This window comes from Rhizoctonia solani, chromosome 9 (assembly GCF_016906535.1).
Source record: "Rhizoctonia solani chromosome 9, complete sequence".
NCBI classification, from domain to species: Eukaryota; Fungi; Basidiomycota; class Agaricomycetes; order Cantharellales; family Ceratobasidiaceae; genus Rhizoctonia; species Rhizoctonia solani.
The window spans coordinates 256,569-280,794 of NC_057378.1; the positions used below are offsets into that span (position 1 = coordinate 256,569).

General features: G+C 47.1%; 10 protein-coding genes across 10 annotated transcripts; 6 read left to right on the forward strand and 4 right to left on the reverse strand.

Annotated features, from left to right (window-relative positions):
• Window positions 1-67: 67 nt before the first annotated feature.
• Window positions 68-2,144, forward strand: RhiXN_07618 (peptidase C14; the record flags this gene model as incomplete). The annotated part of the gene is made up of 7 exons (XM_043327434.1): window positions 68-306; window positions 368-745; window positions 964-1,213; window positions 1,262-1,309; window positions 1,351-1,503; window positions 1,653-1,692; window positions 1,747-2,144. 7 exons carry the CDS (start codon window positions 68-70, stop codon window positions 2,142-2,144), a joined length of 1,506 nt encoding a protein of 501 aa, XP_043182819.1.
• Window positions 2,145-2,927: 783 nt separating this feature from the next.
• RhiXN_07619 (uncharacterized protein) lies at window positions 2,928-4,388 on the forward strand (the record flags this gene model as incomplete). Its single annotated transcript, XM_043327435.1, has 5 exons — window positions 2,928-2,990; window positions 3,038-3,130; window positions 3,185-3,388; window positions 3,433-3,609; window positions 3,789-4,388. The coding sequence occupies 5 exons, from the start codon at window positions 2,928-2,930 to the stop codon at window positions 4,386-4,388; spliced, it is 1,137 nt and encodes a 378-aa protein (XP_043182820.1).
• A 29-nt stretch (window positions 4,389-4,417) lies between these two features.
• Window positions 4,418-5,408, forward strand: RhiXN_07620 (uncharacterized protein; the record flags this gene model as incomplete). The annotated part of the gene is made up of 2 exons (XM_043327436.1): window positions 4,418-5,002; window positions 5,052-5,408. 2 exons carry the CDS (start codon window positions 4,418-4,420, stop codon window positions 5,406-5,408), a joined length of 942 nt encoding a protein of 313 aa, XP_043182821.1.
• Window positions 5,409-5,963: 555 nt separating this feature from the next.
• RhiXN_07621 (alpha/beta hydrolase family protein) lies at window positions 5,964-6,459 on the reverse strand (the record flags this gene model as incomplete). Its single annotated transcript, XM_043327437.1, has 2 exons — window positions 5,964-6,116; window positions 6,166-6,459. The coding sequence occupies 2 exons, from the start codon at window positions 6,457-6,459 to the stop codon at window positions 5,964-5,966; spliced, it is 447 nt and encodes a 148-aa protein (XP_043182822.1).
• A 429-nt stretch (window positions 6,460-6,888) lies between these two features.
• RhiXN_07622 (alpha/beta hydrolase family protein) lies at window positions 6,889-8,349 on the reverse strand (the record flags this gene model as incomplete). Its single annotated transcript, XM_043327438.1, has 4 exons — window positions 6,889-7,003; window positions 7,059-7,158; window positions 7,211-7,868; window positions 8,104-8,349. 4 exons carry the CDS (start codon window positions 8,347-8,349, stop codon window positions 6,889-6,891), a joined length of 1,119 nt encoding a protein of 372 aa, XP_043182823.1.
• A 2,338-nt stretch (window positions 8,350-10,687) lies between these two features.
• RhiXN_07623 (pyrophosphatase/phosphodiesterase) lies at window positions 10,688-13,699 on the forward strand (the record flags this gene model as incomplete). The annotated part of the gene is made up of 15 exons (XM_043327439.1): window positions 10,688-10,917; window positions 10,973-11,073; window positions 11,132-11,249; window positions 11,470-11,751; window positions 11,814-11,904; window positions 11,960-11,973; window positions 12,037-12,054; window positions 12,104-12,230; window positions 12,287-12,336; window positions 12,383-12,440; window positions 12,493-12,580; window positions 12,631-12,692; window positions 12,741-13,076; window positions 13,127-13,279; window positions 13,331-13,699. 15 exons carry the CDS (start codon window positions 10,688-10,690, stop codon window positions 13,697-13,699), a joined length of 2,097 nt encoding a protein of 698 aa, XP_043182824.1.
• A 724-nt stretch (window positions 13,700-14,423) lies between these two features.
• On the forward strand, window positions 14,424-14,937 carry RhiXN_07624 (uncharacterized protein; the record flags this gene model as incomplete). The annotated part of the gene is made up of 2 exons (XM_043327440.1): window positions 14,424-14,657; window positions 14,710-14,937. 2 exons carry the CDS (start codon window positions 14,424-14,426, stop codon window positions 14,935-14,937), a joined length of 462 nt encoding a protein of 153 aa, XP_043182825.1.
• A 1,429-nt stretch (window positions 14,938-16,366) lies between these two features.
• Window positions 16,367-16,881, reverse strand: RhiXN_07625 (kinase domain protein; the record flags this gene model as incomplete). Its single annotated transcript, XM_043327441.1, has 2 exons — window positions 16,367-16,594; window positions 16,648-16,881. 2 exons carry the CDS (start codon window positions 16,879-16,881, stop codon window positions 16,367-16,369), a joined length of 462 nt encoding a protein of 153 aa, XP_043182826.1.
• Window positions 16,882-17,033: 152 nt separating this feature from the next.
• RhiXN_07626 (uncharacterized protein) lies at window positions 17,034-20,044 on the reverse strand (the record flags this gene model as incomplete). The annotated part of the gene is made up of 5 exons (XM_043327442.1): window positions 17,034-17,229; window positions 18,613-18,859; window positions 18,911-19,015; window positions 19,073-19,700; window positions 19,754-20,044. The coding sequence occupies 5 exons, from the start codon at window positions 20,042-20,044 to the stop codon at window positions 17,034-17,036; spliced, it is 1,467 nt and encodes a 488-aa protein (XP_043182827.1).
• Window positions 20,045-21,070: 1,026 nt separating this feature from the next.
• On the forward strand, window positions 21,071-23,168 carry RhiXN_07627 (heat shock protein 70 kDa 12A; the record flags this gene model as incomplete). Its single annotated transcript, XM_043327443.1, has 10 exons — window positions 21,071-21,206; window positions 21,266-21,582; window positions 21,640-21,754; window positions 21,817-22,063; window positions 22,116-22,197; window positions 22,250-22,356; window positions 22,416-22,614; window positions 22,670-22,820; window positions 22,878-23,053; window positions 23,106-23,168. 10 exons carry the CDS (start codon window positions 21,071-21,073, stop codon window positions 23,166-23,168), a joined length of 1,593 nt encoding a protein of 530 aa, XP_043182828.1.
• Between the last annotated feature and the right edge of the window lie 1,058 nt (window positions 23,169-24,226).

A 24,226-nucleotide genomic window follows, 5' to 3' on the forward strand; every position in this document is an offset into this window, starting at 1 on the left:
GACACGTCTACCAGCGAGGCCGTTGTTAGTCTCACCAACCGCTCGCGCGGGGGTCGACCATGTTGCTATGTCCCCCGACGGCACTCAAGTGGCTTCGGCGGTACCAACTCTACCCTGCATCTATGGAATGAGTAAAGACAATGCCACTACGAAGCTGCTACCGAGTACTGGCTCAGATATTTCTCTGTTGCCTTCTCATCCAACGCATCCCATGTCGCTTGTGGTTTGGAAAATGGAGACATATACATCTGCTCGTTGCGCACAGCTGAACCGCCGCTTGGTCCACTCAAGAGGCACAATAATCGAGTCAGTTCGGTCACTTTTCTCCTGACTGCTTGCATCTCGCATCTGGATCATGACAACACAGTCCGCATCTGGGATGTGCGAACCGGACACTCCATTGGACAGCCTTTCACAGGTCATACAGATGGGTCACCTCAGTCTCGTACCGCCTGATGGCTCACGCCTTGTCTCCGCCTCCTGGGACCATACTATCCGAGTGTGGGATATACGCGCCGCACAGACCGTCTAGGACCGCTCCGAGCGCATTCCAGTGGTTACCTCTGCGACCTTCTCCCCCAACGCCGCTTTCATTGCATCCGCATCATTTGATAACACCATCGATGTATGACGCACTCACCGGCAGCACAGTCCTTGGTCCTCTACAGGCCACACCGACTGGGTCAACTGGGTCATATTCTCTCCTGACGGGTCTCGTCTGTTCTCTTGCTCAAACGATGGCGCTGTAACGTGCAAGATGCAGCCGTGTCGAATGCCCTACCTCTAGATACGGTCCTTCCGGGGCAATATACTCCGTGCGGTACTCGCACAGCGGACTTCGAGTCGTGTCTGGCTCATCTGATGGGGTGTTCATGTGTGGAATGCAGAGACGGAAAACTAGTGCTGGGGCCGTTGAGCGGACACAATAGTACTGTTTTGTGTTGACTACTCACCAAGCGGCAGATACATCGCATCTGCTTCATGGGATCGCACCTTGCGAATCTGGGATGCAGACAACGGTCAAGACGTCCACGGGCCAATGGATGGCCATGACGACTCAGTGAATTGTGTACGGTTCTCTCCGGACGCGTCGACGATTGTGTCTGGGTCGCGTGACGGTACTGTTCGACTATGGGATGTCAAGACCGGCCAGTGCATGATGCAGCTGTTCAGAGCGACTCACCAGTCTCGTCGGTCGGATTCTCTCCCGATGGTCAGCACGTTGTCTCTGGCTCACATGATGGAACGATACGGGTCATAGACCGGGACAGGCGACACGGTGGTTGGCCCAGTTCATGGACACAGTGACGTCAGTCGAGTTCTCGCCAAACGGAATGCAAATCGTCTCAGGGTCGCATGACGCATCCGTGCGAGTATGGGATGCGCAGACCGGACAGCAGGTTGTGGTTTGTGACGAGGATGGCGGGTCACATGACGATCGTGATCTCTGTTGGATTCTCGCCCAATGGTCTCTACATCGTGTCTGGCTCTTGGGATAAGACTGTGCGCGTGTGGGATGCGCAGACGGGGAAGATGCTGCTCGGACACTGAGGAGACACGCCACTGGGTACAATGCGTGCAGTTTTCACCCGACAGTCACACATCGTCTCATGTTCTGACGACGGCACTATCCGGTTCTGGGACGTCTCAAGCTGCGCAATGAAGTCGCAACACAGGAAGAGATGGCTGGAGGTATGTGGTGCTAGTCATGCTCTGCTACTCGCAACTTGCTTAGCTTTTTGTCAGGTGAAAGCCAAACAGCCCACCCTGGTCAGGATCACATCAAGGTGCTCGACTCCTGGACTCTCGATGACGAAGGCTGGGCAGTAGACTCGGAATCGGCGGTTGATATGGGTCCCGTCGGATCTCCGCGTCCCGCAATTCCTCCGAACGACCTCACGATTTCTGACCAAGGAGGTATGAGGCTGGATTTTGATGGGGCTATATGGGAATGGGCAGCTGCTTTCGTGTTTGACAGCATGGATACACCGTGCAGTTTACAGCTACAATCTAATCTGGAATTCCAATCCTATCCGTTCCTTATTCACATGGCCATTGAAGCACAAGTCACTCATGTAAGAATCCGTCATAGCGCCCAAGCTGTTGAGCTCGACCCAGAATCTAGTTACGGATCTTATGCGTGAACCACCCTGCCTCGGTGTTCCATCCGAAAAAAAACTTTGTGCCATGTTCGTCGTCCCAAGGAAAGCGTTGGAACAGATCAACAATGTTGAGCGCTAACGGGAACTCACAATCTGAATGAAGTCACTTGATCACATGCCAGACGTCGATGACCCAATAGTCAGGACGCATCGATGATCATATTGTTGTCTTACCATAAATACTCCAGTCTAGCATGTATACATCCCCGTCTCCAACATGTCAGCCTTCAAATTTGCTGAGGTGTTTTGTTTTGTTTGGGAACAGCAATATCCACGCCTAAGAAAGAAGAGCCTCATAGAGCTGAGAATCAGCATGAATTTTGAAACCAAGCTGAATTCCACAACCTTGTCAGCAAGATTATTTCGGACTACCACAATGACTCTAATTTCAAATTCCAAGGACCCCTATAAATAATTTGCCCTAGCTAATGTGCTTGGTCACGGGGACATATGCTTGGCCATATTTGATGGGAATGTAAAAGACATTGTACAGTTTCCTGCCACATTCTCAAACTCCGAGCAATCGTCGTAAGCCCTCGCTCTGCACGCATCTTTCGGCTTGAATTCTCATATATATCAGACCTAGTACTTACTGCATAGCATGGGTAGAACCAAGCATCGCTCAGTTCTCAACTCGATGGGTTCTTCTAGCTTACGCGCTGGTGGTCTTACCCTTGGTGTCCTCCCTTCCTTCAAACGAACGAAAAAAGATGAAGCGGTATTGAGGCGGTTGAGTTACCGGTTGATGTTGCCAGGGCACCACTCATGCGCCGTGCTACTGAAAGGGGCGAGGTTGCTCAGGCGAGATACATGAGGCAGGCTCAAGCGGTAAGTGAACGCATAGTTGCTATAGCTTACACAATTTATTTTCGTAGGCCGCGGTCTTTGAAGCTAGTCGCTTCGCTGCTAGGACGCTAAGAGAGCAGCAGGGCCGAAAGGGTCGTCCACTTTCCCCCCTTGGTGGGTTGGTAAGTAAGATATCCGAACACCGCTTTCCCAAGTGCTTATATTGAGTCGAACAGCCCGACCGGGGTGATAGGGCTGGCTATATCATTTTCAACGTCGCAAGTCCACAAGCTCTAGCTCATCCATTATGTCGAAATTTCCTGCCTCTCTGGCTGTTGCTGACGAAAATACATCTACATACCCTCGCAACTACCATCTATCTGAGAAGCATGGCAAATGCTCTCCAGGCGGCCCTTCGCAGCATTGGCTTGATCAACCCGGTTTGAAATCGAACTCTTTCCATCGAAGTCACCATTTCTATAAGCGCCACCACCACCACCACAGTCGTCAGGCAGCCAAAGACTCCAATCCAAATCGTCTCACGCAAACTAAAGAGGCAACTATTGAGAGTGATGTAACTGTCACTCTCATTGCACCCCCGTCTGTGCATCTACGGGACGTTCATTTCGGGTTGGCGAAGATCAAGGTACCTCGCAGCTCGGTAGGCTGAAGCGGAAATCAATCAGACGAGCCGAACGATGGGTTGGCCTACACGAGAGAGGAATAATGCCAAATAGCCCGAGTGAGTCAAGTGAAGAATATGATGGATTGGTAAACGTGGGATCCCCAGGTACGCTTAAAGGACCAAAAGCTGATTATTATGCTCACTCTCTCGAATAGATTGGAGATGGCACCAGTCCAGGAATCCCAGGGATAATTGACTTGGTGCAGAACTCCTGCGACGGAGAAAAGCTCGGCGGTTTGAGTGTCTCTCGTTTCCTAGCTGATGATAGAAACATTTCCGATTCTTCCAGTATACTTCTGCTCCTCATTGACTCGACCCCGAACCTGGTGGATCAAGCAACATTTTTCGTACGTCCCTTCGAAGATCAGTCGGTACTCGAATACGATCATCCTTCGGTTGGAACATCTCAAGATCTCCTCGTGGCTTTGGAAGTACCTAGTGCACCTAACAACTCGTGGCTCAAACAGCTGTGTGCTACTTTTAACCCATTAGATTCTGCTATTCAAACCTTTGGACTTGCCCTTTGCATGAATCAAGGTTCCGCGATAAACAATCGACGTATGAGTCAGGCATTTAGATACTCCCCCCACAATGGAATACTTGCTCCTTACTATGGCGCTGAAGAAACTAAGGAAGCTGTTCTAGCGGCAGTGAACGAACGAATTCAAGCAATGGAATCCGATGATGGCAATCGCACATCGGCTATGTCCGGTGGAACGGGACCGGAGTCTATGATCCTGATCCGAACGCTCTGAGGCCCGCTTCAAACTCGACAACTCTATCTATGTCCAACTATGAGTTCAATCCTTTGCACACGCCGGATGACAGTAATTCGAGCTACGGGTCCTCGCGATTAGAACCCTTCTCGGCTACATATCCGACGCCTGGTACCCCGAAGACAGTGTGGAGTTCTGTGTCTGTGGCTGCAACTGCTCCTATTCCTACTCCAATACTCGCCATCAACGACACTTCTCTGCATAATCATCCACTCGTGATTGGCGAACATATGGACGAACCGGTTTCAGCCGCAAGCAGCGGTACCTCTACGAGCATAATTATGGTATTTCGCCCAATGGCGGAACCTCAATCCTGGCGCCGGACCAAGCAGGATATCGATACTCCGGCCGAACGAGAGAAGGCTCTAGCAGGTTACCAGGAAATTGGACTCACGAGCAAAGATTCAGTGGAACTTAGTCATTGGACTATTATTGATAAACTCAGTTCTAGCGAAACTTCTGGCACGTCCAGACCGGCAGTTGCATGTGACCGTTATGGAAATGTTGAAAAGTCGGGAGCTCCAGTCAAATATTGGTCGGATATTGGAGCATCCAAGTCGTCTGCGTATGACTTAACCGATTCGTCGGGCGAGGTAAGCCAAATACTGAACCAGTAGTGTCTTGTTCTTACGACATCATCAGACTGGTACTTCAACTAACCCAGACGAAGCCAACGACTCGCTCCCTCCTAAACCTGTGCTGAATGTTGCCTATTTCGGAGACTCTGGTCGATCTGCTCCAGTTCCACCTGAGGAACAGGCCGACTTTGCTCGCCCTATTCTGGTTGCAGATCCCTTGCCAGAAGATCGTACGACTTCGGAGTTTCCGTCCACTCACTTGGAAGCTTCTCAGAAATCTGAAGAAGATATGTCGACTACGCTTCGGGATTCTCCTTCGGACTATGGCCTATCCAGTAAGGGCTCGCCCCCTGGAGTGATGGCCACTATACCAAAAGGTCAATTTGGGCCACTAGGTATCCCAATAGATGCCAGTGACTAGGATTGATACGTCTGTATATTATTCTGCTTTCATTTTAAGGCAGTCATGTCATGTATCTGTTTGTGTTCAATTATCATTCGTCTTCTTCATGAAGTATGTACTCAAGGACTGTAATTTCGGCATATTGGCGGAGCGCTTTTCGGAATTAAGCAAATCTGCTCCCAGCGAAGAGTTGTCACTTTTGGAATCCAAGATAGATATACAATTTTTGAGAACATGGAAGTAGTGTACTTCTAGTTATTGAAGTCAAATCTTTCGGTCTTGGTTGTACTGGGGCAACTCTTCGTAAACTTGGAATCCTCGTCGAATATCGGATCTTAGTGCGAACGACGGTATGAAATGCAGGAACTTGTGTTCAGATTCAACCATGTCTCCTACTCGTGCAAATTTTTATGAACGTCACAGTGCTACCACTTTGTAGTCAGTTGACAGTCACGTAAATACATGCATTATCTTAACTAAAATATGACATTGATTCGCTTAATTCTCCATCTCGATCCCAGAACCTGTGGACAAAACCTTAAGTAGCAGCCTAAATAAATAGAAAAGATGTATTCACCCCGTCGCGAGAATCCCTCCAAACCCCTTCGTATCGCTTTCCGGGCCAATAATCATCCACTCGGGGCCAGGGACGCCTGTTCTCAGAGGGAATGCTCTCAGAATTCGTTCGTAACCACTTAGATCCAAGGCATCCATATAAACGTGGTCCTATACCCGATTCAACGGGCGGCTCATAATAGCTCACAATTTTACATACCTTGTGAAAGGATAGTGCTCCTACCCCATTTATGTTATATCTTTTTTGCCCGGTAACGATTGATCCATCAGGCAAAATTCGCAAGGGGCTCGAGCGGACCGCCATTCCATATTTGTTATGATGTCCTCCGATCACCACCACACTTCGACCTTCCAGAACACGTCCTTGGAGCTCAGAATCCCTGAGGATGGTGCAATCCAGTTTCAAATATGTGTAGAGACTGTGCGCAATCCGTAGCGCGATAGTTTGGTAATAGTCTCCTTCCCGGGCTGGGATAACGAGGGCTATTGGCATCGCTGAGGTAAGGGCGCTGGATAACGATCCAGAATGATAGGATTTTGCCGTATGTACTATCTATAAATTTGTTAACCCAAATTCAATTAACTTTACTGTTCACAAAGACCAACCTCCCACTGGTTATCCTTTTCATATGAGAGCCAGAAAGAAGATTGACGAGGAACCTTGATTCGTTGGCTGTCGACCTCAATAACGTCCCCATCTTTCAGTGAGATTTTGAGAGCTCAACAGAAAACGTATGAACGTTGGTCGTTTGTATAGAACTACCACTGACGTGAATTCGGGATAACCTTTTCGAGGCTGAGTTACATTTAGTGACACTGAAAACGGAAACCTACCTCCCAGGAACCTTTGCTTTCCTGATCCGCCAACCCCGCATGCTACCCGATTCTGATGGCCAGGCTACCGTAAGAGTAAAGTCGGTTTCTATTGTATTTGAAGCGGCGTAGGGTGAGGAAACCAGATCTTGAATGGCACTTGAAACTGGTTCTCCTTAAACACCGTATCCCAAAAGTGGGGTTTTCCCGGAATCTCGGTCATGCTGTATGTGCGGATAATCAGACACGCATCCTCTATGATAGTGATCCCAGTCATACTTCACGTCAGCGTCCGGGTTCCACATTTTGATTAGTGCCATCCTTTCCCGCGAGTGCCATACCGGTACATTCTCGTCGCTGCCGCCATGTACCAGATGAACTAGCGGACATTTAGAGAAATATCGTTTCTCTATTGGAAATATTTCACTTACCTCGACTCAGCGCGAGATTCCCGGCTATGATATCTCCATCCTGTCCTTGCAAACTCGCCCTCAAAATACTCTGGAGTGCCGCATCTGCGAAGAGAGAACCACGAGAGGCTTGTGTGGGTACATATAGCCGTGCACTAGTGTAGCCTGCTGCGGGAATAAGTGCAGGAATACAATCAGGGAATGCAGAAGCCAAATGCAAAGCGCCTTGCCCTCCGTTGGAGTGCCCGATTGCCACTACGGGAATGGTCTTGACTGGAACACCAGGCGGTTTTGGGACTGTTATCTCTGTTGCCAGATCGTGCGCAGTACAATAATCATCTTCATGCCATACGCCAACTAACTTCAAGACGAGAGCCCTTAGGGCAGCGCAGACGTCAGCTCTTGAAGCTTCCCTCCAGTCCAGGCCCCAAGGTGTTAGACCTTGTACTACGAGGACCCATGCATACTCTGGACGCGGAAGCGCTGAGATCCAAAATGGGTGTGTGTGCATAACTCCAGCCCCATGGAGTGCCAAGAGGATACGAGATTGAGTCGTAATATGGTGCGTTTTATTAGGAGGAGGAATGACAACGGCCGAGGCGGGTGTACCAGAAACAGAACGGTAAGTCAAAAGAAGCCCCTCTGTATCTTCAGATAGTTCACAGAGACTAGGATGGTTCTGGATAGGAATAGTGATGAGAAGTTATGGGGGGTTCGAGAGAGTGTATGTCGAGATGGAGACTGAGCTCTAGTGTGAGAAACCCAGCAGGAGCCAGGAGCGGTTTTTCCTGAACCAAATTCATCGATACTAGCCGCGTTTGAGACGGGGCCAATCTTATGGGCTCTATCATTTCGACGCGGATTTCCTGGAAAACCGTTTAGCAGCCCTTCGTCCACGAAATTACGTTACGAACATCTGTCACCCAAGTATCAATAAATCTGGGTCCATCGCCAATGGACCAGTACTCCTCTGAACACGAAGTCACTTCGATTCCAGCCGCGTCCCCATATGCCCAGCCATCGATAAAGTGTGGGAATACATGTGTCTTCTCATTGACTTGCACACAAGGAATATGCGGATTGAGCTGAGCATTGGCAATCCAGTTGGTTAGGTTCGAGTGATGGAGAGTCCAGGGCATTGTTATGGATATCCGGGACATCTTGATCGCCAGTCTGTTCCACTTTGACCGAAATATCTACTTCAACGACAGGTGTAGTCCCGTCACTTGAGACCGTTGGGTCCCCAAAGAGACGTATCTCATAGTCCAGACTAATTAAGACATCTAGCTCTATGCCATTGATAGCAAAATCAGTAGCGCTTATTTCCGCCGCTTCGTGGTCAAAATAAGCTTTCAAAGGAACTCTGACTGGAGGCATATCAGCAGTATCGTAGATGTTGCAAGCATGCCATCTGGGGTTTAACGACCCATTCTAGAGTTGAGAATAGTATATACGAGCACTGCGAAGCAGCCAAAACAAGATATGTCGGTCTGGATAAAGATAATGGATTGTGCGATAGAGCTGAAGTGAGTCGAATCGTTGTATGAAGGAGAGCGTGGTGTTGTAAACCAGACCAGCCTTCGGTGTGACGAATCGAATCCCAACAAATACCGGGAAATCGGATAGAGTAGTGAATTGATTCCAGTTTTTTATGGTCAGAGTCTCCCGAGCTAGCACGTGCTACAGCAGCGGTATGATTTGTCCAATGCACAAACCCATTGTCTGCCAAGTGGGACGTGTAAGCGTGAGTGTAATCCAAGGGGAAGACTATTTCGGCTATGAAATCAATTAGATTATTTGAAGCTCGCGTTTCTCAGACATCAATGGCACACATTTAAGAGGATATCCAGGATTCAAGAAATGTTGCTCGCGAGCCTCTCTGCGTAACCCTGGGTCAATAGTTGAATCGCTTTCAACGTACTTAATGCTCACTGAGGGAATGGTCCTATGACCTTGTAGTAAGAGGTAAATTTTAGTTCTTGAGTTTGATATATAACAAGATTTCAATGGACAACTAACCTCAAATGCATGTGAGATATAGGCTACCCAGTGGTTTTCAATGGAACTCTGCTCTTCAATAGGATATAGAGCGGTTGCGGAAAGACTATATCTGTAAAATGTTGCAATCAAGACATAATTCAGTATCCGCATGATTAAAACACAGAATTCATCAAGTATCAAAATTCGCGATCTAAATTATCGATTCGAGAGGGTGCTTGATGCAGTGTAACAACTGGTCACGTGAGATGCCAAGGTGGTAGGACGAGCCCCAACACACGGAGTGACGGGGCTGTTGCTGACTCAATTGAGTCACTAAGTATACCTGAACAATTGAGGCCTCCAAGGGTTACTTCCTATGTAGTAATAGTCACCCGATCGCGAGCTTAGGCTCTTGGCTCCAGTGCAACTCCCCGCGCAAAATGAAGGCTTGCCGAGGTTGACACAGTGCCTAAACAGTATCCCATCACTTTAGCTAACCAGCCTCTAGAGGTATGTTACTCCCTCTTTCGGTCAACAAATCCACATAAATCTAGTTCCTTCTTCTATGCATACGGCATTTGATATGACACATTACTAGTTGTGGCGTTTGGAGGATGTATGAGGACTCAACGTCCAAACTATTAATGTAGGTACTAGACATAACTTAATATACTGTGAGGTACCTCTCGGGCCTCTCCTCTCTCCACACCAGAAGCAACTGTACTAATGACCCCTGCCTTTCGTCATTTATTCGACAATGGTGAATGTGCACTTCTTCCCACGATCAATTGGCTGATACAGCTAGGGCGCTATGATTTCTGAATAGACTTCCATGGTTCGAAGATATACGCACATCCTGTTTGCGGCTAATCAGGGTGGTTAACGTTAGCTCCTTCTCTTCGCTTCACCTGTGTGACTTGCTCCATCGAGCCGATCTAGCAGCAAAGTTTTTATTCGGCTAGCTCTTTATTTGATGACCGCATTCCGGGTTCTTTCTTATAGCGTAGTACTCATCGGAAAAGGAACGGGCAATAGACAATACAACGCTCACAGTTGGAGGCGGGGATGTGCAGCAGTGCAAGGGATGGTTCTTCGCGTATGCGGGCACGTGCTATAGTGAGGAGCATACCCCGTGCGCCCCCTATTCCACCGTGTATTACCTGGATAGCTCAGGTGTGCACGTTGGTGCTTCTCTGACGCATTTAATGACAGAATAATGCTCTGGTTATGGTTAAGCAGCAATAGACCAAATATTAACGTTGACGTCAATACCCCGGATGGAGACCGGGACGATGGCCCTAAGTGACTTTTTACGATATGAGAGTACACGATAATCTAGTTTGGTACAGCTCATGGGTCCGAGATTACGACTGCGAGCTATCTGCTCGGCTTTCAATCAGAGGTTGCCAGACGCCTTTTTCTTTGCCAATATTTGTAGTTTTGATAAGACAATGTACAAGCTGGTTTTTAATCATAAAGAAATGTGGGATATTACATACTAGTGACTAATGCTATGCAATGAGCCACAGCTATCTCTACGTATACCTTCTCCTGGTCACGAAAGTGTTTGGGCGCTTGGGCTTTCATCAACTGGAAATGGACATGTTGGTAGCGGTCGCTGGTGCATACATCCGACACGTGCCTGAGAATATGCTGACTAAGCTCGAACGCGTATTGTCAGACTACAACCACGACACGAAACGACACCAGACATGCCTAGTATTGACGAAGAAGTCGAGTCCCTCAAGGTTAGGGACTGATCCTGACCTCTTCTGAGTGGTACTGAACAGCTAACTGTTAGAGAGAGATCAAGAGATTGGGTACGAAACCAGCAGATGGTCAGCCTGGAATTGCAGTGGTAAAGTTTGGTAAACTCGTAAGAGACGAGAAAGCCAGTAATATCTGTAAGTCATAGCTATGATTCATTCTCGCTTCCTTGTGCTACATCTTTTTTTGTTGCAGTCGAGGCTCTGAATGGTACGCTACGTGCCGCCAAACGCAAGGGAGTGGTCACCTTTGAGGGTCAGATGTTGTTGCAAGGAGCCCATGATAATATTGATGTTATCCTGCTTCAAGATGAGTAGAACCAAGGTGTATGTAACCCATAGACGTGGCTTGGAATGTTTTATCTATTCACATTCTCCGATCCCAAGCGCTGACTGGGAAAGGTCCGTGCTTTGTTAATCCCGGCGCTTAATGCGATGAATTGGACTGGGATGGTTCTCCTAAACAACCACCACCCTCGGGCCTGAGATGAGTGCCGGCCCTTCGCGATCTCCACCTAAACGGACTCTCTCTAGAGAAGAACAAGCTGATCCATCTACGAGCTCTGTCAATGAGCAAACACCTCTCCTTGCCACCCACCAGGTGAAAACTCACCGCCTACTCGGCATCCAAGTCCCACTATGGCTTCCACGACGCTATATTGCCGTAATCATCGCTTTTGTCGGCATGATGACTGTGCTACTCGTATCTGTTCTATTTATTGATCCTATATGGAGACGACAGCAAAGTGTATTTATGAACAACGGCACACACGACTTTCGGAAGACAGTCGTGGTCATCTCCTTCGATGGATTCAGGTTTGTTTTTGCCCATCTGTGGTACATCTCCATAATTAATAACTGCAGTGCCTTTGCTACAGAGCTGACTACCTTCACCGCGGCTTGACTCCCAACCTCCTTGCCACCGGGGATAGTGGACTTCGTGCTCGCTGGTTACAACCATCATATCCGGTTAGTCTTCTAAAGGGGTTTCTGTCATTAAATGATTAAAGTTGCATTGAAACAGTCTCTTACTTTCCCGTAAGTGAGATTTTCCCAGACGTCATGACTGCTTGATTTCTCACTACATATCATGTGGTGCAGTAACCATTGGTCGATAATGTACGTCTAACTGGTATATTCCGAATCAATCCGACTTACACTTGTTTAGGACTGGTTTATTCCCGGAATCGCACGGTATTATTGCCAACGAGTTCATCGAACCCGAGACGGGCGAGCACTTTTTCTATCAACACCCGGATGAGAGCTGGAATGCCAGCTGGTGGGGCGGAGAGCCTGTGAGTGGTCCCGGTTGGGCTGACGCCATGTGATCTAACGAGTCAATTACGAATAGATGTGGGAGACCGCTGTCAAGGCAGGGATGAAAACAGCGAACCTCATGTGGTACGTGTTCAGTTTGCCAGAGGTGTCGCAAGGCTAATTTGACTAGGCCCGGGCCACCCGTCACTCGCAACGGCAATAAGCCCACTTACTTTATCCCCTTTCGGGTTGGTCTTTTGAAACCAATTTCGATATTCGTCGACTTACTTGGTAATTCAGAAAGACAATATAACCCTGCAAGAAAAGGTAGATCAGATCCTTGCGTGGATAGACTTGCCTTTTGATGACAGGCCACAACTCATCAACAGTAAGTTTCCGCTACATATGCCATGAGGTCATTGATCGAGGTTGGGGCAGTGTATGAGCCTCTAATTGACGATGTGGGGCACCACAACGGCCCTGACTCACCTGAGATGACGGTGGGTCCATGAGTCGTTTTCATTGGCGACCAACTAATCGACAAGTAGGATGCACTAATGAACATTGATGTTTTCGCTCATTCCGTACGCTCTGGCTTGAGCTCGCGCAACCTATCTTCAATTGTCGACGTCATTTTCCTGAGTGACCACGGTATGGCTCCTACACATGATCGCAAATGGATCTACCTAGACGATATACTTGGCGAAGAAGGCGCAAATGAGATTGACTGGAAACTGGGCCAACCAAGTGCCGGCCTGTGGTTCCACCCGGGTGCAAACACGACCAGGCATTTGAGGAAGCTTCACAAAGCCTCTGCAAAACCACCCCATAACTTCAAGGTTTACACTGCGACGAGCGACGTTTGGCCCAATGTCTATAAAGGGGTGGGTAACTGGATACTCTCAGATTCACGGTGCTGACTATCTTAATCCAGGTACATATCCCTCCTGAGCTACAAAACCCGTTCCCAGCCAACAAGCATTTCTCCCCCGACCATAACTCGCGCATTCCGCCAGTTTATGTCGTTCCCGAATTAGGATGGTCGGTCACGTGGCACCGGGAAAAGGATCCTTGGTACTCGAATGGAGTATGTTTGTTACTTCTATCTATTGTGCTGGTGCTTATTGGGCCCTCAAAGGACCACGGATACGACAACGAACATCCCCTAATGCGAGCAATGTTCATTGCCAGCGGTCCATTCACAGACCGTGTCCGAGCTCAGGTTTTTGCTCAGGCCCAATCTCAGCCAGCGGTTACTCCGACACCCAACCGCTTCGCACGATCTTCCCCTGCACCCGCGATTTATATTCCCGAAACCATTAACAAGACGTCCAAGCCGCCCATCTATGTACCCCCGCGAGGAGGTGGACACGGCCCCGTCTTGATCGACAAGTTCCAGAACGTCGAGGTGTACGGACTTGTGATGCGCCTACTTGGCATCCGCGCTTATGCTGCTCAAACGAATGGTACAGACGGGTTTTGGGACGAGTGGTTTGATCGGTTTTGAGTTGGATTAGAAATATTAGTTGGACTGCTTTTCCTCTGTATTTTACCTTAATTTGTTTTGTGTAAATTGTTCAGCTACGTGCTTGGCTCCTGGCTATAAACGTGCAATCGAGTTCATCAGTAGGATAAAACTAGTGTAGGGCTCCCTATCGCGGAGATTTTACCCATACTGAAGAACGTGCCCAATAGTTAAGAGTTATAGAGGAAGGTAGGAGGCAGGCGCAACCTGGGCGTGGTCGTATATAGAAAGATTGGAAAACATGGTATCCGATCTGTGAGATAATTTTATCAGGATATCTAACTTGGCAACCACTTGGAGAAATGATTGCCGGACTAGGAGCGGGGCATAATATGTATTCGGCCTACGCCCGCATCTGCGGCGGGCTTGCGCGTGGCAATCAATGCCAATCTTAATGAACGGTTTCAATTCCAAATACATTCTCCGATCGCTTAGCATACCAAAAAAGACATATTAGTGAATTGTTGTGAACTGAAATGTGCCGGTGGTACGTGGATAATTTCCGAGAACTCCCTCTCCAATTGCTACGGAGGCATCCCAGCTACTAACTTGGCAGGCGATGATGTGGCCACCATGCCGTACTGATTCAGCTTGAAGCATGAATTTAAACCTATAAAAACAAGCACATTGAGCCGTTAGTTCGATACCATTCGAGTTTTATTTTCTCTTACAAGTCATACTCAACTATATATCTTTCTCTCGCACAATGTCTGTCATCTTTGAATACGCATACACAGTCCCTTTCCCAAAGGACTCGAAGATCACCTGGGCTCAGGCCTTCGAGGCCATGCGCTATAAGGCTGCCGCTCCAATGTCCTTCGTACCCAGCATCGCAGCAGCTGAAATTCTAGAACAGAGCTCCGAATTCATTAAACGGAAGACGACGATGAAGACTGGAGTTCAAGTGGTAGAGGAAATTCATTTGTATGCTCCGTGTTTGGTACGTACACATCCTTGACCAGGCAGAAAGGGTCTCACTGACGTTTGTACAGGTAACGTTCAAAGCCGATAACGGCCAATTTGTTACCAATGTGATTTCGGAGAACACTCAAGGAGAGCTTCTCATGACCTTCACTTTCCATATGCCCATCCCGGGCGTCGAGCCTGGAAGCGAAGCTGCAGAAGAGAAGCTCAAGGAGTTGAAGCAGCGGACTCAGGAAGGGGTCTCGCAAAGTATGAAGACTACTATGGTGATGTTTGAGGAGGGAAAGCTTAACTAGTAGATAATTTGTGTACTCTCAAGAATGACTCGAACGTGTACAAGTTTGTCCCAGCAAGGCACATGGTAATTGGTTATACGCGAGGTAAAAGTCGAAGTTAGCCACACGTCATGATCGGCATGAGCTTTTAGGCCACACTCGACTGCTGATATGCTCATTTTGGCATCCTAAGGGAATCGGGGTTGGAGGATGGGCTTGAAGAGTGTTTATTACGATTGCCGCGAGTGCCTGTGGTGTACATGAGTTGGTTTCCATGTCACCTATGCTTCACTATCTATAGAATTTCAGAATCGAATCTACCAGGAAAGTCTAGTAGCAGGTATTATGGCTATATCAAGTGCAAACTGAAATAAAGGACCTGGCTACCTATCGAAAAAATGTGAATCTAATGTGATTTGAGGTACCGAAATGGACAGTATTTCAATTATAACGAATATATCCATAATGGATGTCCGACACCTATGCGAAACGCCCTAGTAAAATGAGAGATGAGTATGCAGTAGCAAGATACCCGATACACGGATAGATACGGCTCCTCGATGGATAGGGGTGAAGACGTCGACTCCAGTCGAGGACCATGTATATCACTGTGTGAATTAAGAGCACTGAATTTCATGCGTAAATGCACTAGTTGATGTTGTCCGTCTTCAGTACCTACTTCAGTCACATTTTCATCGAAATATCAGAGCAAAATGCACAAAAAAATAGCCGGGCGCACAGAAACGTGCTTGTGCTTTGACCCCTACTGCTCCACAATCAGATATCAATAGACCCTCTCACTGCCCACCTCCGGGGCATGGAAAGGAGCGTTACCAAGCCGGCTTATTCCACTTCAAATCTGCTCTAATTGCCCAAATCTCATCATGGTAAACTGTCTGAGTTGAGCATATTAAATTGCGACAACTGTATGCACGGTCTGTTAGGTGCGCGGCGCATCAGCGCCGTCACGTGACCGTGTCGGTCCTCGACGGATCCGCGATCCATTACCCCTATCCCAGCCTTATACATACTCCTGTGCCGGCGCTCCTGTTCCTGCACACACGTCTCTCACTCTCTCGCGCTTTGTGCTCGTACTGAGACGTCCCCGTGCAGGTGTTGGGCACTTGACACCGTCTATGGCACTCAAACCCACTAAAAATTGGCCAGATAACCGGCGCTTTATCTGTTGTGAAGTTTAGATTGCGAGGTTGTATGCTTATTGGGTTTAAAGGGGAGGCCTACGCCTGGGGTCCGCTTGCTCGTCGGCACGGAATCAATTCTCATCCCACGGGCCGATGATCGAGTGATCTAAGATTTATAAGTCGCTCTCTTGCTTACGGGTAGTTGTACATTGAGCTTTCTAGGGTGAACATCTGAACTTTATATAATGAGTTTCGGACAAATACCTACATCTTTAAGCCATTCTCGAAAGTGCACTATATATCAGCTACTAGTTAAATTTTCCTTCCTGAGACATGGCCAGAGTGGTCTTCATGCTTTGCAACACCGCCCCTTTAGCAAGCTCCTTCATCTCCTTGAGCTTCGCTTCTGCAGCTTCACTTCCAGACTTAGTATCTGGAAAAGGTATATGGAAAGTAAAGGTCATGAGAAGCTCTCCTTGTGCGTTTTCCGAAATCAGGTTGGTAACTAGTTGGCCGTTATCGGCTTTGAATGTTACCTACATAAATATTAGTGGAAACCTTTTATACAATGTCAAGGACGCTCGCGTACCAAAGATGGGGCATACAAATGGATATCCTCCAGCATTTGAACTCCTGTTTTCATCGTCGTCTTACGCTTGATGTATTCGGCGTTCTGCTCTAGCACTTCGGCCGCTGCAATTGCAGGCACGAAAGACATTGGAGCGGCAGCCTTGTAGCGCAAGGCTTCGAAGGCCTCAGCCCATGTGATCTTTGAGCCCTTTGGGAAAGGGGTAGTGTATGCGTAGCTGAAGATAAAAGACATTGCGTGCGGGAACGGTGTTCAGTTGAATGAGACTGAAGAGATAATGAACTGGGATGGTGGCAAACTAGTCGTCTGATAGTCTACTTTTTATAGGCTTACATGCATGGGTCATATACTACAGGGAGTCATGCCATTCCCTACCAAGCTGATGTCTAAGACTTCTCCGCGGCAACGAGGTTTTCCATGGAGTTGGTCACGCTAGTGGTGGCTTTCAGCCCAAATCCATCCACCGTCATGTCCGTTTTGATATTCCGGCCGGGGCCGAGCGCGAAGATAGGGTTAAAATTGAGACTGTTGTCATGAGTAATCCCGTCGCAGATGAGGGCGTACGCGTGGTGAACCCCGCTCCTAGTCCGGCATATATTAAAGTATTGAAGATTTGACCACAGCTACGTCAGCGTCAGACTCTGACTCAATAATCCCTTCTTCTCTGTAACCCACAAGTTTGAATATTCCTTACATGTCACTACTATAAGCGCGGTGAGGCTGAATCAATGACCCACGTGCATGATCGGGAACTTCTTGATAGTTTGTACTTAGTCACTAACCGCGCGTTGCGACCAATTTTAAACTGGAATAAATTATGTCGGTCGCGTACAATATTCCATCAGTGATAGTGATTCAAGAGAATCACTCTTCTCCTCTTATTACAAAATGGGCACCATAATTCTCACGGTACCCTTTATGTGCATATAGAAATATATGCAACCGATTGGCATATGCAACCTACATTTCAACCATCTTGCCAATGAAACGTTTCGAAGCACGGTACACAAATAGGGGCTCTATGTCGGGACCCGTAGAAACACGCGAGCGCAGACTTATGCGAAGGATCGCGCGAGTCCATCGTATGCATTTACATACCCACCTGGTCATCGTTTTTTTTTTTTTTTTTTCGAATTCGTATCTAAAAGGCTACATCCGAATGAGGTAAATCACTCACATCTACACGTTATCGCCGGGCGTCGCGAGTACCGATTACAACTACACTAGTACTGCACAGCACATTCGTGTTTTGTCTTTTGTCTCTCCCGCCATCCCTTCGGTAACGTTTACTGGACCATCTTGTAAACATTCCTTTGGTTTCATTTCAGTAATACACGTTCTTCTTCTTCTCGCTGACATCCACAGCTTTCGCTATGTTTCTCAACTGATAGATCAACAGTTCGAACCACTGATCATGATCATCTTCTGTCCGTCCGCCCGCGAGTTCAACTCGCATTTCGGTGCCCCAGGATAAATCCCAATTTCGCACCGAATCTCCCAACCCTGCCTGGTCATTGATGATCATGTTTGGACTCCATTTATACTTTATTTATATTCACATGCATACATTCAAATCTTTTAGTATGGTTACAAGTTACTACTGGAGCTCAAGTATAAGATATCTATTCGTTATATCACCTGTCTGCGTGTCCTGATCCGGCGTTATATAATCTGGCAATCTAATTTACTAGAAGGTCCCGTTTATGGGTGTCGGGTCACTAACTCGTATGAATCTGAGCGCAACATTTACGCATACATACGAAATGATTCGAGCTTATCGATTCAAGATAGTGATATAGAGCTCAGTTGAACGAATACATCCGTATTTGAACCATGATTTTGTAGCCCATCAGAGTTTAAAGTAAACTTGAACAGTTATTTAACCCTGAATAGTACAAACAAAGAGGTAGCTAAGTACAAAAATAACCTTCCCCTAAGACAAGGGCCTTCGCTTGACACACATACTGCCGATTTCCATCGCCTGTTGTTTTATAAGAAAGCAGTCCTAGTTTGCTAGTGAGAAAGACGACTTCGGGAATGCCCAGCTTCGCTTCACTTCCATCAAGTTCGGCTGAAGAGATGTTGAATTGACTGCCAGGTGAATAGTATACTACCCGAAAATCTAACATTAGGATTGTGCTCCTCGTACGATAACTCCAAGAGTATGCCTGGTTGAGTAGTGCAATGATATCGGGAGCCACCAATCGCATTGCTGCGAAGCAGGCTTCAGTACGATATGCTATCTTACAGAATGGAAACAGACTTCCATCACAGAAACGTTTTGTCTCGGTCTCCCAGCGAGTATGAGCCTCAGCAGGAATAGTTTTGAAGGTTGAGATACGCCACCTTCCGGCATTAACTTGAGCCTCTAATTCAAGATTTATTTCAACTCCGATTGATGTATTATATTGAGTAAATTTCATACCCTTTGCCTGAACACTCTTTAAGATGGCGTAACACAGCTCATTCCTCGTAACATCCCAATCAGGATTCATCATTCTTCGGTTAAGGGCCGTCTCTAGCAGAAATCGATTAAGCATCGCTCGGCACCCTAATTCGATGAATTCGTCGGCCCCGATGGGATGAATGGCCTTGGTAGGTACCGTGGATTCGTTGTGGACAGTCAATCCCTCGACAAGGTCGGACGTAGTCAACTCCTGACGTGCGTCGGAACCGCACAATGCATTTCTAAGCTTCAACGAGATAGAATCGACTTTCTTGTTTATCTCTTCAAAATTCTTCACGATAACCCATGGTTCGTCTTCGTCGTCTAATAGTAGGTTTTGACGAATGGATGAAAGTTCTTGCTTGAGAACTTCCTCTTCTTGTAGCCGGCTTTGATAATGTTGTACTGCCTTCTCTAGATCTCGAATGTGGATATTGCACTCGTTGACAGTATCTTCTAACACTTTAATTTGCCGATCCTGAGCTCGGATACGTTCTGAATCGTTTGGAGCGCAAGGGGTGTCTTTACTGCTATGACGATCGCGCTCACGTTCGCGAGCTTTGAAACTCTTTTTCATCTTATTGAAAGGGTTCTTTGCTGAGACGGGCTATGATGACATTATTTGATACTCCACAGTCGCACAAAAGACAAACCGCTAACCTGCATTGGAGATCGAGGATCTTTTGGTGGCACTGCTGGTCCCTGCACTTCGTGAAGGGCATAATTACTAGGCATCTCTGTTGCCCGAACCTGGTTGTGTTGCAGAGCTCCCACATTGCTGGTATCGTGTGGTGCTGCAGGCTCGTGTGTCGTACTTTGAATATCTGGCCGATAGATTACGGGGTCGCCATCTTCCTTGGAGTGCTTGTCCCTGTGATATGTGCCGTCGGGGGGTGCCATACTGAAGGAAGTCAGAACCACAGTTTGAATAAGAACAGTGGCTTTTATCATCTCTGAAGACGCTGATATGAGAGTTTTATTGAGAACTCGGCGGCCTCTTCCGAGAAAACTGTGGAAGTTAAGGTACCAGAGGTGAATAGTGTGTTTTTACTGCCCATAATTAGTTCGGTGAAAATATACACAGCGCCATTTTGGCGTCTTGGAGCGCTAGTTTATGTCTTGTTCTGGCTAGATCTCCTCCTCGATCCTATTCAGGCCAAATTGTGGCCTTTCCTTTGCGAGAATAAGCCGCGACACGTTGTTACACTAACGATCACATGTCACTCATTTTGGTACGAGGAGGCATGTGACCCATCGAGAAAAGATAATGAAGTCTCTGTACAACATCTTTGGCAGTGCTCGCATTTCAGTCGCTAGCGAACTGGGCCATATACGGACACACAACAATGCAAGGGGCAAAATCTGGACTGCAATCAAGGCACAGAGAATTTAATACGCCACCTTTACTTTTAGTTAGTGCCTCATCCAAAATAAATAACTCTAGCGCTTCAGGCACAAGTATTGGCGCTTTGTCCAAGAACTTGGCGGGAGGTCATATGGGCTCACCGATTGGACGTGTATATCTATAGATAATTTGGGTAGAAGGATCAAATGTGAAGGTGCCCTTGTTTCCAAATAGCATACCCCCGGTTACCGGTATATATCCCACCAGTCGATCCATATTCTATTGCACCTTCTCTCGCAACCTCTGATTCGTGATGAGACTTCTAGCACCTGGGAATTGGGCCGGGCCTCATAGAATTGTCCTTGGGATAGATATAGGAGCCACACAGAGTGCGGTCGCCTTCACTTACTTATGTCCTGGTTGGTATATAAATTCTTCAAGTGAAATATAGGCTGATTGGGGAGTTTCAGGAAACGCACAGACACTACACAGGGTTAGTGAATGGCCAGGACAACCATCACAGAAAGGACAAAGTCGGATCCCAAGCATAATTTATTATGATGAGAACAACAAGGTAGTTCTCATTGTGTTCGCCTTATGAGCCACCTGACATACGCAAACCTATCCAGCCAATGTCTTTTGGCGCTGAAGCTGCACTGCCTGATACCGAAGACAGGGCTGAGGACGAAGGATGGAAGCTCGTGCGACATTTTAAGTTTCATCTCCATCCTTCTGAAATAAGGCGACACCAGAACTTATCTCTCGAGTGTCAGTAATAAACTGAGTTGGTGTGCAGAGATGATTCGTTAACGAGGCTTGCATTACAGCATTACCTAGTGGACTTTCTCTCATTCAGATCTATACAGATTATATGACTTATCTTCTCAACCACACCAAAAACTTTTTCTGTGACCACATCCTAAACGGAACTCGTGTATGGGAATTATATCACCACGATATGACCGTTGTGCTGGCCCATCCTAACGGATGGGGTATAAGGGAGCAAGGCTTCTTACGGCGAGCGGCTACCAATGCCGGGTTCGTGACGCGGGCTAACGCCCACTCCAATATACAGTTTGTGAGCGAGGCTGAAGCATCGGTTCATTTTTGCATGTTCCATTCGGATTTGCATGAGCACATGAATGTGAGTAATCATAGTCTGGTAACTGAAGCGCACTTCATCTGCTGTGCGACTTGGTAGATGGGCGTTTATTTTGTGGTATGCGATGCGGGAGGATCAACCACGGACACCACAGCCTACTACGTGAAGCAAACATACCCTACTCTAGAGCTCGATGAAACAAAAGCATCTGCCTGTAAGTTATCAAATTGCCCCCTGGTATATGTCCAACTAACAATATGATCGTGACTCCTTTAGGTGTTCAGGCGGGTGGTGTCTCGGTGGATGCTGAATTTCACCAGTATTTGTGCTCAATCCTCGACCAAATCGACTTATCTGAAGACCAAAGAAATGAGTTTATTCGCAGTGGGTCTCGGGATTTTGAAGAGAATGTTAAAAAGGCATTCGTTGGCACAGGGGAGGAATTTCGAATCAATTTGGGTGGAGGCCGTTCCATGAATTACCCGAATCTACATATTAGCCGCGGAAAGCTGGCCCTGACCAAGTAAGGCTCATAGTCTTTGAAATCACGATTAGACTAAAATAGTGAGATATAGTGGTACTATTTCGTCATTCTTCAATGAATCAGTGGAAATAGCCATTGAATCTATTCGGCAACAGATGGACAAAGGATGCGAAGTGAGTTGGACGTTAATGGCATACTGATATTTGCTAACGTCTCACTTCATAGCACGTACTACTCGTAGGAGGATTTGGAGAAAGTCTATATTTGCGCAAGATGGTTAACTCGCACTTCTCTGGTGCTCGATGCTCAATCACCGTCACTAGTGATCCCAAGTAAGCCATATATTCTCGTTGTGCGTGCATTGGCACTGAAAGTTTGTCTAACCCGCTAGTGCCAAGGCAGTGGCGGACGGCTCGGTACTGTGGTGCGCTAAGCGGACTGTAGTATCCCGTGCTACTCGGATGGCTTACGGGATCGAGATCCTTACCGCCTACGATCGCAATAATGTTGATCACTGTGGCCGGAAAACCAGTATTCAACTTGATGGAATCGAAAAAGTCTCTGGGTTCTGGTCACAGATAGTCAGCAAGGTAAGAAACCTATATTGGCGGTGGAAGGGGGCCATGTTCTAATCATGTATCACAGGATACCGTTATGGAAGCCAACGAAGCTCTCCGTGGTGAATATCATCGTAGCTACGACAACTCCAATCCTGCGCTGGGTAATTTCAGCGTTACACTTTATGGTTATAAAGGAGCCGGAAGCAATACCAATACCTGGTTGATGAACAAGAATGGTGCGAATTTTTATCTCGTAGTTCATCGACGATAATTAATAGGAAAATTGAGAACAGATTGCCTCGAAAAAGGATTCGAGGAAGTGTGCCAGATTCAGGCGGATCTAAGTGGAATGCGAAAGGGACTCAAAAAACAAAAAGGCACTAAAGGTAAATATTATCGATTGGATTTCAAGGTCGCAATCCAATTCGGAGACACCGAGATGAAGGCATTCTTAGAGTGGGAGCACGGGGTGATGACCACTTTATCTGAGTCTAAAAAATTCGCTAAAAATTTGCTTTTAGGGGAAAACATTCACAGGCCCGGCTGAGATCTTACCGAATGAGTTATCTGTTACGACAGTCTGAACTCTCGGAAAAGGAACAATATCTGATACTATATGCATAAACCAGACCTCATGTTCGTCTGGTTCTCATCATGTAATGTCCTTTTTTGGGGTCTGATCAGACCATATCTAGCCTTTTCCCAGTTGGTTTATGAACCTTCGCAACACCTTTGTGATTCTCAGTGTTCTGGTTGATTCTTAATATAATGTACAGTACATCACGGTGCTTACTGGTCATAGTGCGGTACTCCTCACCAAATATAGGCCATTAGTGCCAGATAGTGACGACCAGTTGAAACCATCCTATCGCCAATAAATATCGCGAAAGGTTCGTAACCCGGAAATCTTGAAGGGGGTCTTATCCGGAAAAATCACCTTCTATGTTCGGTGATGATAACTGGTTAATGAGAACAACACGTGAAATTAGGACGGCAAAGTAGTTATGTTCACAAGCCTAAACCATGTGCACTGGAGTCCCATTATTATCTTCCCAATGCTCGAGTCTATTTTCCCGCCTTCGAAATCGGAAAGGATGTAATATGGCGGATGCAGGCACGGCAACCTAAAGGCAGCACCCTTGGGTAGTTTCTTTTGGAAGCAAAGGAATATACAAACCAAGAGCTAGATAGTACATGAGGATTCGAGACTTGGAAGGTTCATAAACGCCAAGACACCAAGAGGTAAAGACACTACGAATATCGATAAATCAAAATGGACAGTTCAAAAATTCTGTCGTAATGGGCCAACATAATAATACACAATAATACATAAATGCTATGAATTCATGTACGATTTTCAGAATACGAATTTGCATGCCGTTCATTTATTTCGTCAACCGAGCGTTTGAGGGCAGACTTACATATAGTCATAGGTAAAAGGACTAGATTTTGAGTTCGACTCGTCGACTTCAATCTGGAACGGGTTATCGAGGAGAGGGAATGGTTAGAATGGGCCGGTACGACAGATAAAAAGCGAGAACAATGCACCTCAACAGCCTTTTCCTTCCCCTTCCCCTTGCGCTGTGTGCCATCCGAGACCACGCGGGACCGACGAGCCATTTCAGTATCAGAAACAGTTCGC